This window comes from Podarcis pityusensis (assembly GCF_964106645.2).
Source record: "Podarcis pityusensis genome assembly, chromosome: Z".
Taxonomy (NCBI): Eukaryota; Metazoa; Chordata; class Lepidosauria; order Squamata; family Lacertidae; genus Podarcis; species Podarcis pityusensis.
Window position 1 is genome coordinate 14,992,001 of NC_138044.1, and position 12,884 is coordinate 15,004,884.

General features: G+C 45.5%; 1 protein-coding gene across 2 annotated transcripts; it reads right to left on the minus strand.

The window, feature by feature from the left end:
* Positions 1–451: 451 nt before the first annotated feature.
* GTF3C4 (general transcription factor IIIC subunit 4) lies at positions 452–12,851 on the minus strand. Of its 2 annotated transcripts, none has more exons than XM_080990608.1 (5): positions 12,164–12,851; positions 6,610–8,433; positions 3,999–4,129; positions 1,886–1,974; positions 452–1,126 (listed from the first exon to the last, which is right to left on the minus strand). In XM_080990608.1, exons 1-5 carry the CDS (start codon positions 12,563–12,565, stop codon positions 1,062–1,064), a joined length of 2,511 nt encoding a protein of 836 aa, XP_080846734.1. In that variant the 5' UTR covers positions 12,566–12,851; the 3' UTR covers positions 452–1,061. The 2 variants fall into 2 exon arrangements, with proteins under 2 accessions (XP_080846734.1, XP_080846735.1); XM_080990609.1 differs by lacking the exon at positions 12,164–12,851 and adding an exon at positions 12,057–12,125.
* Positions 12,852–12,884: the final 33 nt, after the last annotated feature.

The window sequence follows — 12,884 nt, forward strand, 5'->3', positions numbered from 1 at the left end:
CTGCAAGGGGGTAAAAATTCACTGGCAAGAAGAGTTTGATCAAAAATGCTGATGCTCAGACTTTTAGAAAAGAGGCCCTGTGTGACATGCTCCATTGCTGAAATACCGTATTTTTTGCACCATAACACTCACTTTTTTCCTCCTAAAAAGTAAGGGGAAATGTCTGTGCGTGTTATGGAGGGAATGCCTACGGGTGGCATGCCTACAGATTTTCCTTCTCTAAAAACTACATGCGTGTTATGGTCGAGTGCGTGTTATAGAGCGAAAAATACGGTAGCTTGATTAGCCTTTTAAAACTTACCCTCCCACATTTGGCACAGAGGGATTAACGTTTCCTATAAGAAGCCACTGGACTTGATTGCCAACCTCTGTAGGAGTGAAATGGTCAGGATTTTCACCCTCATGTGATGGGCATGCAGGACATTTTAAAAAATATTCTTAAACCCGCATGTTATTTCTAAATATTTAATTGTCTCTGGCACAGTGAGCACCATTTGTTCAAAACATTTATTGAAAAATAAATGAAAGACCAAAAAGCAGGCTCAAATCCTGCTGTCCTATGAATTCCTATGAAGTCCTATGAATTTCTATGAAGTCCTATGAAGTAGTAGTAGTAGTAGTAGTAGTAGTAGCAGCAGCAGCAGCAGCAGCAGCAGCAGCAGCAGCAGCGGTATCCCCCACTGCTGGGATCTTTGCACGAAAAGCATCCCATTGCCAAATGAAGCAGGCTAGAGGGTGGTGTGAAGTCAGCCCCGGTGCATTTCTCCAATTCCAGACCCTACTTGACAAGAAAAGAAAGGAGTCAAGTACCAATGCTTAACTGGGATGGGTCAGGGCTGTTTCCAAAGTGTCTGTGCTGAAGTTTTCCCAACAGAAGGCTTTTCTGCTTCCTCTCAGGTTTGAAATGGGATGCTCGACCACTAAGCATGTCCAGCTCACTGTCTTCTACTCAAAAGTTCCTTTCTGGGTAATTTACATGCTTGCACCTTCAGGCATTTCACAGGGTTAGAGTGGTGCTTTGTGCGCTGGAAAAACATACATCAGGCTCTCAATCTTGTTCTTTAGAAAACAGGAGAGTCACAAAAACTGCAAGGCCCCTGCAGCAACCTCTTGATCCAATCAGGGTCTGAAAATAAGAAAACGGGTTGTTGGAGAACTAATGAGGAAAGGCGATAACGAAAGAGAAGGCCAATCATGAGACAATAGGGGGAAATGCCTCACAGTACAGTACACAGAATACCACCATACTTTTCCGTATGTAAGACTAGGTTTTTTAACTAATAATAATGTTAAAAAGGGGGATAGTCTTATACACGAGGGCAACCCCCCCCCATTTTCTTAATTTTGAGTCTTATACATGGGGGCATGTTATACACAGATAAATACTGTCTAAAGTGTTTTGAAGAAAATAATCTGGGGGTTAGGGTGGTGGGAGGCTCCACAAAGCACAGTGTTCTGTGCTCGCAAATATTCTTCACACATGTAATTATTTGCAAACTGTTATTGGGGAGCACAGATTTGCTTCAAAACATATTGGACCAAAGAAACAGCATTATATGCAACTTGGGATCTTCTTGCCTTTTCTTTCATGGATGACTTCAGTCTCATTATGATACACAAAAAGAGGATGACTCCCCATTCCAAGAAGTGCAACTTCTGGAATGAAATCTCAAGTGGATTTTGAAATGGAGAAATGAGAATCTATGACCTAACAAAAAGGTCAAGGTAAATCAATATCTGGGGTGTTTAGGCCTCAGCCAGCTGATAGGAATGCTTGATAGGTGCCTAGGGTAGATCAATGCAGAGCCTGCATCTTTGCCCAGATCAGAAACTCAGCCAGACTCTGCCGCATCATCCACTCCTAGGTCTAAAGGAAAGAGCTCACCTTCTGGGGTTGGATTCCGCGCAATGCTGTCACGAAGCAAGCATCTTCTGTACACCAGGCTTTGGCAGGCTTGATAGGTAAGGAAGCATCTGCAGAAGTGGCAGAAGTGGGAAAAGAATTATGGAAAGGCCTTTGTGGTTAAAAGGATCAGATGCTTCTCAGAATGCCATCTGTGCCACCCTTCGGATCATAGCTGGAGGACATGCAGCCCTCCAGATGCTATTGGACTCCAACTCCCATCAGTCCCAGCCTGTAGAGCCAACTGTCAGGGTTGTTGGGAGCTGGAGTTCTGTAGAACTGCACAGGTTCCCTAGCCCTGTTTCAAATGATACCAAGAAAGGAAATACTGGACTGGATGAAATTAATTGAATTCTGCTCCCATGGGAATAATGAGTAATGAGTAACTTGCACAATAATTTCAGTGGGGCCTAAGATGAACTAACTTAGTCTAGATCCAAACTCTTCTAAAAAGAAATCACCAGTTGGATGTAAATGTAGAATACAACTAATGAAAGCAAATCAGATTATCCAAGACTAGTACAGGAAAAATATGAATTTCTTGACTGGGCAGGAAAGCAGGTAAGACACATAATTCATCTCTCCTATCAAGTGGGGAAAGAACACATTTAACCACTGTAGCTACAATGATAGGATTGCCTCCAAATCTCAAAATTTTGTCAAGCAAAATTTCCACTAGTTTTGCCCTGAGTCTTCAAGATCAGTTTTGATGGCCTGGGCACAGAATGTTAGCATCTTTTAGCAAATACACTCAAAATAATGATTCAGATGACATTATTTTTCAAACACTGTTGGCATGGTAGAACTATCCTGCATAATCTGAGGTAGTGATGCCAGTTACCCACCTTACTGAAACTAGCTGGCCACGTTGCCCACCTACCAGTATTTGAGACTACCACATTGTTGGTTTACACACATATTTTTAGGGGTATACAAAAGTTTTTAAAATGAGTACATTTGAAAATACTGGGAAACTGTATCAAAAAATACTACATCACTGTCAGGGAGGCAATCGGGAAACACTAGTTTCAAATCAGAACAGCCAAGAGTCAACAGCACATTCAAAGGCTTACAAGTCTATAATGACAGAAACTTTGGTGGAACAGAATCCATTTGGTCAGATCTACCACAGGTTTCAAATCAATATGGCAGCAACAAACAATTCTCCAATAGAGTTTTACTTGAGCACAGGCAGGTAACATACTCCAAATAGGCTCAATATTCAGCTTCAGCACTTGTAGTTTCATGGTCAGATTCCGATTCCTATCCCTTTGGCTAATTTCTTTCAATTTAATGAATCTATACCCTTCGTTTCCGCCCATCTTAGGCTGCCAAGGCAGCTTCTTGGGATAAAACACATTTCACACACACCAAGAAACAAGTACAAAGTTAAAACCATTTTAAGTTGACATAATTTTAAAGGCAGTTTGGGGGGGTGCAGATTTACAGGTCTGTCCAAAACAGCACACGCTGGGAAACACCTCCGGGTGTTGAATGCCCACTTGCCTCCCAGGAACCTCAAAAGCGATACAGTGGTACCTCGGGTTAAGAACTTAATTTGTTTTGGAGGTCCATTCTTAACCTGGAACTGTTCTTAACCTGAAGCACCACTTTAGTTAATGGGGCCTCCCGTTGCTGCTGTGCCGCTAGAACACGATTTCTGTTCTCATCTTGAAGCAAAGTTCTTAACCTGAGGTACTATTTCTGGGTTAGCGGAGTCTGTAACCTGAAGCATATGTAACCCGAGGTACCACTGTACACCACATTCCAGTGTCTGTTGTGAACAAGATGGCAATGAGGGAAGTGGCAAAAGTTAGGCACTCAGGCACATAACTGCCAACAGGCTGAAATAGCATTGAAAAGAAATTTCAAACTGTCTGCCTAAGAGCCATACTTCTCCAGCCCGTGCAAGCAAGCACCCTGCCTGTTTGCAGACTTTCTCAGGCAAGCAGAGATCAACACGATTCTAACTCTCTGCTCCCCTTGGCATGCAGAAAGGCATTTCACAGCCACTGATAAACACCTGCCCCCTCCCTCCACTTGGCTAAATCAGAAAGAAGGGAACCTGACAGCGCTTGCTTGAAGTTGGGCTTACCTGAGCCAAATGTGTCCGTTGGAGCAAACTGCCTGCTTGCGATCTGTGAACGGCAGGATCTCTTTGCACAAGCTGCAGTGCTCTGGGAAAGTCTGTTTGTTCATTTTCTTTAAGATATGCCCAATCAGCACCTGGGAACACACAGCAGCAGCAGTCAGTAGCAGCACTTATAGGAAGAGACAGCTGCCTGCTGAAAGGTGGGGAAATCTCACAGGAGTTGTGAGGCGGGCTTTCTGAAGAACACAAGATGCAAAAGCCCAAGCCCTGCTTAAAAAGGAATACAACAGAATGAAAAAGCAACAAAGGCGTCTCAGGCATGCAAAATGCAGAGTGAATGACTTCTCCGCATGCCGCTCAGGTAGTCTGAGGAACTTAATTGCCCTAACCCCCCACGCATTTCGGAAGAAAACTGATGGTTGAAGGTAAATCGAAAAGAGAGGAGCTTTGCCTCAAAGCGCATGTTACCACTCAAGAGAACATGATAAAATATTTTTGAACACTCTTTTTTATGTCAGCAGAGTTTCAAGTCTTAGCTACTTAGGAAGCTGCAGAAAAATACGGGATTGTGGCAACCACGGAACTGCACAATTGTTATTTATGTAGAACCATCAATGGAGGCAGGGCTCTATGGACCACCTGCTCCCACATCAATCAAGCAGAAAGATCTTTTGCTGTGGCTCTTAAAGAGTTTTGCAATCATCACAGATTAAAAAGGAAACAAAAGAGACGGCTTCTTCATCTAGGGTATCCCAAGCTGGGGAACTCTCCTGAAGTCAGGAGTGGTCAGTAGGGCAGGGTGGTAGTGCTTAGCTGGCTTCCCAATTCCAAGGTTGCTGCTAGTTAACAGGAGGAAGAAGGGAGGTTGGCATGGTGCAGGCATCAGACTGGTTGCACCCTCCCAATGCCAACCTCCTGGCCACCTGCACCCTTCCCCTGGTACATGGCAACGATCTTGGTGTTGGGAATCCAAGTAAGCCTTGCTGACTGCTCCAGCCTCAAGGAAGCTTACCTGGCCTCCACTATTATCTAGAAGGCATCAGCTTCATACATTTTTATTCTCTCAGACACGGTAATGGTTTGTACTTTAAGATCATAATGGAAGGAATATACATTTTAAAACCACTGGAATTGAAGTTGGGTTTGTTTTTTTTTACTTTCCAGTTTAATTGCTATTTTGTGTACAGGCTGCCCCCCGTTTATGCACATTCAGTATGTCTGCTCATGTATATGCAAATCGCACCGAACCTGGAAGTGACTTGGAAAGGTCATAAAAACATCACTAAAAGGTGGGATGAGAGCAGAGCAGGGGTGGAACATGGCATTTGCAGGTTTTTTCGATGGGTTTCAATTACACCCCATTTCACCAACGTGTGCAGTGCCTCGGAACATAACTCTGCGTAAATGGGGGGCTGCCAGTATTGTGCTAATTATGTTATTTGTTACCTTCATTCGGTTTTATTGCATATTTTATTACTGTTCTGTTTTAAACTGTACTGTAAGCACCCAAAGTTGAATATTGTGAAGGACTGTATATAAATACATTAATGAAAGTAAATAAATAAGACATAAGCAAAAGGTCAGGTCCCCTGCCCCAAGGATCTTACAATTAATATGTCAACTGGAGAGGCAGCAGGGGAAGGCCCTAGCACTCCCTCCTGAAAAGTATGATGTTTTGACTTCTACAAATATTTACTGATTTTATTTAGGATATTAATATACCACTGGGTAACTCACAAGTTTTGAAAGCAGTTTATTTGTTAAAAAGTGGCTTACAAGTAGGTTTCAAGAAAGTTGCTCTCAGTCCAGTTTAGCATAAGTAAGCAGTCTCCTCTGCCTTACAGACTGTCTATACAGGTGCCACTTGTCTTGGGGGGACAAGCAACCCTTTCCCACCCCAACCCCGCCAGACCAAATTCAGGATCAGATAATGCCCAGGCCAGGAGGACAAGGCAGCTTCTGCCACACAGTTCTTTCCTCAGACAGGTGATTTGATGGTAGTTAGAATCGTCACAGAAAGGAAGTGACACAGAGTTGTCTGTGGTAGTTCTGGCCTTACCAAAGAGCACCTCCCCTTTGATCCCTGATGAGATCTGGCATTAGATCAGATCAACAAGTCCACGATATTTACAGAAGCCAGTAACAGAAGTTGTGATCCTCTGGCAGACCCTCAAGAACTATTAGGAATCCAAACTATAACTTGCTAATATGGGCAGGTGGGACCTGCTTTCTTTGCCAGGAGCACAGTCAGTGCCACCAGATCTGCCTAGTGAATAAGGACAGATAAACACTGAAGGGCATCAGAAGCCTGCACCAATGACCTAGACACAGTAGCCTTTGACTTTTCCAGATTAGAGACCATCTTTTAAAAATTTTAATATGCACCAAGGTTTACAGTTGGCTTTTGAATTGTGGTTTGTTTGTCACACATAACAATAAACTATGGTTGCTTCGCTGATTGCACAAAGAGAGGAGCAAAGAGCGAGAAATGGGGCTGTGTGTGCATACATGAAGCTGGTGCATATCCTGGTTTCTTATGCCAGGATTTGATAGGGCAAACTAAGCCATGCTATCCTACTGCAACCCAACAGCTTTTATGCTGGGATGCACTTACCCTTGCTGTCCTGTCATCATAACTTTCATCAGACATTAAGAAGTCGCAGACTCCCCTCGTGGGAATGCTGGTGTTCTCCGTAATCCATGTGTGCAGGTAGACTTCGCCCAACACTTGCTTCATATGTTCCCGTGTCAAATGCATTTCTACTGCTTCAATCTGAGCTTGGATTTCAAGAAGCTTATCTTCCATTGGCTCCCGTCCTCCTATGTCACTGGAGTAGACAAGAGAGTCATCTGCCAGATCATCCACATCTGCTCCTCGGATTATGTCGCTTGGATTCTGCTTGCTGCCCTGTTTTGAAGTGCCTTTGTCTTGTTGATGCTCTTCACTGGTGCCCATCCCAGGGGAATGTGCTATTAAGACTTTTGTGTCCTCATGGGTTGGCTTCCACAGGGCCTCAGAGGGAGCCTTCTGCAGTGACTGGTACAAAATCCGCAAGAGAAACAGTTTAAAGCGCCAAAAATAAGTGGACCCAAAGCTCTCAATCTTTTTCTCCAAGGCTTCCTGTAGGAATCGTGGAATGTGCTTATCTTTCAAGATCTTCCAGCGGACAAGATCCGTGAGGTCAACCTGCTTGAAAAGGTTTTGGACAGATGATTCTAGCAGCTGGGCTGCTGCCTCCTCAAATGTTTTAAGAGTCACAAACTGGACCTGGTAGCTCTTGGTGATAGGGTGGAGGCCATTGGTCATGCCTTCTGTGGTCACTACCGCCAGGTACACCCCACATGGGCTCACTGCGATCCCGTGAGTCCGCACAGAGCCAAGCACTTCAGACAACTTTATCAGCTGGTGCTCAAATTTCAATGCAACATCGGTGAAGATGGGAATCAGCTGCCTGACCTTCCCATCAATAGAGCATGTGTAGACGGTCCCATTCTGTTTGTCTGTTGTCATGGAAATGATTGGGAGAGAGTGGAGCCCTGTAACATGTGAATTATGAACATTTAAACCTGCTTTGGAAATTAAAAGAAGACACCAGAACACATAGCATCCTCTTGCGGCCACCACTAAGCTACAGCTGCATTTCTGATATGGGTGGTAGAGAGAAATGCTCTTGATGCTGTGTACAGGCAACTGGTCCATCTCTTGCCACAAAACCACTGGTTGCCTGAGGGTGAAATAGCCCTTGACTGCTTTAAGGTTGACGGGGAGGATTTTAACGGGTCCAAAAGCACTCCCAACAATGAGACCACTCATCTTCCTATTATTGTGCTCATATTCCCACCATGACAATACGCTGGGGGAAGTGATTCCTGACTCAATAGTATTGCAAGAGGTAATTGATTCCTTGCCCATAAATGGGAGCTGGAACTGCCAGATGGCAATATTGCCATTGTCAAAGATTCCGGCTAGCAGCACGCTGCCCACATCCCGACACTCATTATTATGCTTCACCTGTTGGGTGGTGCAGATTCCAGACCATTCCATGCGCACGAGGGTCTGCATGCTGTGCCTTCTCTGGAATTCAGAGAAGTCCCCTAAATCTACCCTGGGACCCTCACCCTTACAAAGCCGGTAGCCGTTCTCAAACAGGCGCTCTCCATAGAGCTCAGTCAGGTCAACCAACTGCACCCACTGAAGTCTGTCAAGGTTAGCGTGGATGGTCAACCTGTTGTCCATGGTTAATGCTGCCAGCAGGCACCTGCTGTTTGCATCACAGCCCAGCGGAGACCAACTGGAGTATCTGAAGCCTCGCATGGATGGCAGCGACTTCCCTTCGGGGTTAAACACCCTGTCCAACATAAACGTCTGGCTCACGGTTGGATCCTTAGAACTGGCAAACTTTTCCTTACATTCAGCAACTTCCTTTTTGGAACCAACCTGAAAAAGAATAAGTGTGTTAAGAAAAATAACAATTAAACATTTTACTAGCTTGTTCAAAATGAAGGCTGGTGTAGCAGCTTAAAGGTATATAAATGAGCTACTTTTAGCAAAAGCCTGGTGCAATACTGGTGAAAACATCTGATCAAGCAAGCTCTTGCCACAACTTTGAACACTCTAGCATTAAATACCGTAAGAGCAGCCCAGTAAGATCAGACTGAAGACCTATCTTAGGAAGGTCCAAATTTTTATACCAAGTGGGCGGCTGTAGTAGTTTGACATGGAAACTGTGAGCAGCACACTGCATGTGGCCCTTGGGCTGCATGTTGGACCACCCTGGCACAATAGCCACCTGCTGTCATTGTTCCCCTGCAAATGGTGCAGTATTCAGAAGCCTCTGAGCCTGGAGGTAATATAACCATCATGACAAGTAGTCACTGATAGCCTTATTCTCCATGAAGTTGACTAATCTCCTTTTAAATCAGCCCAAGTCAGTGGCCATCACTACACCATGTGACAGCAGATTCCATAGTTTAAGTACATGCTACACCAAGAAGTCCCTCTTTTTGTCTGTCCTGAATCTCTCACCATTCTGTTTATTGCATGACCCCATTGGGTTCTATTCTTATGAGAAAAGGAGAATATTATTATAACTTATTCTTATTGCCCACCTTTGCTCCATAAAGAGGCAAAGGCAGTTAACAATGATCAAAGTAATAGAAATTATAGAAATACAAACTGTTATATTTATCACATTTCCTTCTGGCTTTGTAAGAACAGAGCAATAGCCCTCCTGGATCAGACCCAATGCCATGCAATTCAGCATTCTGGATTGTATTACAACTTAGTTCTACTCAGAATACTCACTGAAACTGATATATTTATTTCATATTTTATTTATCTCATAAAATTAATACACTGCTTGATTGCTTTTTAAAAAAACAAAACCCTAAAAGCAGAGAGGACTAAAATACATTCATTTTAGGAGATCTACTTTAAGTAGAACTAAGTTGGATACATTCCTCTGTTTCTTGCTGCAAGCAAGCCAAGGACACTCAGAAGTAGGATATGAAGACAATCACATTCTCGTTTGTCCTTAACACCCGATACTTAGAGGCAGTTATCATGACCCCATAGCCCTATCCTCCATGAATCTGTCTAGTCCTTGTCAGAAAGTAAGACAGTGTCAGCAGGATTGAACTAAAAGTCTATGGAGCCAAGCTTCCTGTCAACAGTAGCCAACCAAATTTATTTTATTTTACTTATCTTTTTTCATAAAAAAACATTTTTATGCCACCTTTTAGGCCAAAGCAATTTGTGACACACTGAAAATCAGTACAACAACTAAAACACTGTTAACAGAATCATTCAGAGACTAAAAAAGCAAGGAAAATGGAATGAGAATATCAACCGCCCAATCAGCCATTGCTGAACATCAGATGAAATAAAAACATTTCTAGCTGCCTGCCTAAAAGTCAACCGGGATTAGTCCAATCTAATCCTATTTGGGGAGCGAATTCTACAGCCCGTGAGCTGCTGAAGAAAAGGCCCTGCCTGGTATTCCCAACCACCAAAACCTGTTCAGAAGGTGATTGTAACCTATGAGCCATTGCAAATGAGAGGAAGAAGTCTTTCAGATATCCTGGCCCCCTTGAAGAGGGCCTGGAAACAGAAGCCACTGCATTCCTATCACCATCAGTCCCAGCCACACTGGAAAATGGTCAGGGATGATGGGAGCTCTAGTCCAGCAAAATCTGGAGAGCAGTAAGTTTCCCATTCTTGATTTGACTAAAAGTTATTTGACATGAGCAGGAGGGAGGGATTGTGGCTTTCATTTAAGAGCCCTCTTACCATCTCTCCCTACGCCCAATCATTCAAGAATGAGACTAGCAGTCAAGCCCACATCTTGCAGAAGTTAAGTTCCACATGCTGGCCATGCCTTGTTCTAGATATGTAAAGCGCGGAGGTGCACAGACTTCAGGTTTGTGGGATCTACTTTGTTTTAGGTTTTTTTTAAAAAAAATAGAACTCTGCGTTAATAAACCAAACCAGCTATGATGTGGAAGACAAGCACAAGTATATCTGAGCCCGGAAATGAAAAGAATTCCTAACTTTTCACCCCAAAATTCACTTCTGATTATCCAAAGTTTTCTTCATTTCAGTAGTAGCAAAGGGTGGGACTCATTTCACTGCTGCTGTTAAAACACCTGAAATCCTTCCAGAATTATTGCAAACCACCCAGAGATCTGGTGGTTCCACCTGGTACGGAGGCTAAGACCCTACCTGCCCGCAGACTGTCTCGCCAGAGTGGTGCATGCTCTAGTTATCTCCCGCTTGGACTACTGCAACGCGCTCTATGTGGGGCTACCTTTGAAGGTGACCCAGAAACTGCAATTAATCCAGAATGCGGCAGCTAGACTGGTGACTTCGAGTGGCTGCCGGGACCACATAACACCAGTCCTGAGAGATCTGCATTGGCTCCCAGTACGTTTCTGAGCACAATTCAAAGTGTTGGTGCTGACCTTTAAAGCCCTAAACGGCCTCGGTCCTGTATACCTGAAGGAGCGTCTCCACTGCCATCTTTCAGCCCGGACACTGAGATCCACCGCCGAGGGCCTTCCGGCAGTTCCCTCATTGGGAGAAGTGAGGTTACAGGGAACCAGACAGAGGGCTTTCTCGGTAGTGGCGCCCACCCTGTGGAACACCCTCCCTTCAGATGTGAAGGAAATAAGCAGCTATCCTATCTTTAAAAGACATCTGAAGGCAGCCCTGTTTAGGGAAGCTTTTAATACTTAATGCTGTACTGTTTTTAACATTTGATTGGGACCTGCCCAGAGTGGCTGGGGAAACTCAGCCAGATGGGCAGGATATAAACAATAAATTATTATTATTATTATTATTATTATTACTATTATCTACCAGGAGATCTACCATGTGGTGTAGTGGTTGGTGTTGGACTATGGAAGAGGTGCAGGAAACCCTTTTCATCCTTTCATAGGGAGGATATGGCAGTGGTAGATGGGGCCAGAGGACAAGTGGGCAGAGCAGCAACAACAAAACTTTTGCATGTTCCAGTCATTCAAATATCAGAGGTTTCAACCATCTGACTTTTCTACCCAGGCAAGAAAGAGGCAGTTTGAAGGCACATTTCAGTGAGGCAAAAAAAAGGTGTGGAGCAGGATATCTGAGGGTGTGTGGCCTGAATAAGGGGTGTGGTCTAAGGAGAGTTCCAAGGGCCAGATTGAGTGGGGCTTGGGGCCACATTCATGCTCCTGAGGTCTCCTAACCCAAGACTAGGATCTGTAAGACTCAAATCACCACTCAGCCACATAAAGCTCATTAGGTGACCTTGGGCCAGCCTGTGTTTCTCTTTGCCTAACCTAACATGCTGGATTACTGTGAGAATAAGGATCGCTTACTTCATTAAGCAGAGAGTGGAAGAACCATGTTAAGCTACTTTGCTCCCCTTGCAGAAAAAGCAAGGTCTGCATGCGATTCCTGCATTGCAGGGGGTTGGACTACATGATGGGGGGGGGGGTCCTTCCAACTCTATGCCATTTGAGAGCACAGGCTGCGCTTAACGTTAGTCCTACTGAGAGTGAACTCCTTTGAAACAGACACACCTCCGCATATTGTGGCGGTGGGTTCCGCTGGTTGATCATGCACACGCCGTGCATGCCTAGACGCGGCCGCCCATCCCACCCTGCAGCGGTCGCCATCCACTGCCCACCTTGAGGTGACAGGCGGCGGCGGGGGCCGGCACGGCCGTGCGGTGGATGACGAGGTCAGCGCCGCTGCTTCCACCTCCTCCTCCGCCGCCGCCGCCTTGGACGTCGCTGAGCTGCTCCAGGACGGCGATGCTGCGGGCTGTGCAGACCGACACGCGGTGGTCCTCGGACCAAGCCAGCGGCTCCACACCGCTCACGCCGTGCTGCAGCCGCACTGCCGGCTCGCGACGCACCGCCGTCAAGCGGAACCCCGCGCTGCCGCTGCTCGGTCCCGCCGCCTCGTCGTCTTCCTCCTCTTCCTCTTCTTGAGGCGGCTCAGCCTCCTCGTCGTCGTCGTTCCCCTCCGTCAGCGGCGACGCTGCCGGCTCCACTGCTGGGCTTCCCTCAGCTGCCGCCATCGCCATCTTATCGCCGCCTTAAAGGCCGCGCGACCCTCCCCTCCACCCCCGCGACGCTCCACCGCCGCCAACCGTCACTGCCCACCATCCGAGCACAGAGAGCCCATGCGCCGCCGCGCTTAGCGTGGCCTGCGAGGAAGGACCTTCGTTTATCTCTCGCGTGTATGGGCGGGGGGAGGGAGAATCCGTTCGAGGGGTGTCTAATTAAGTGCCTGAGAAAAGGAATTTGGATTTTTGAGAGTGCGGGTGTTTTTTGGTCTTAGCAGAGGAAGGCAATTACGGTATTTTATTTTATTTTGTTTAGTATCCCTGCGGGTCTTTAACC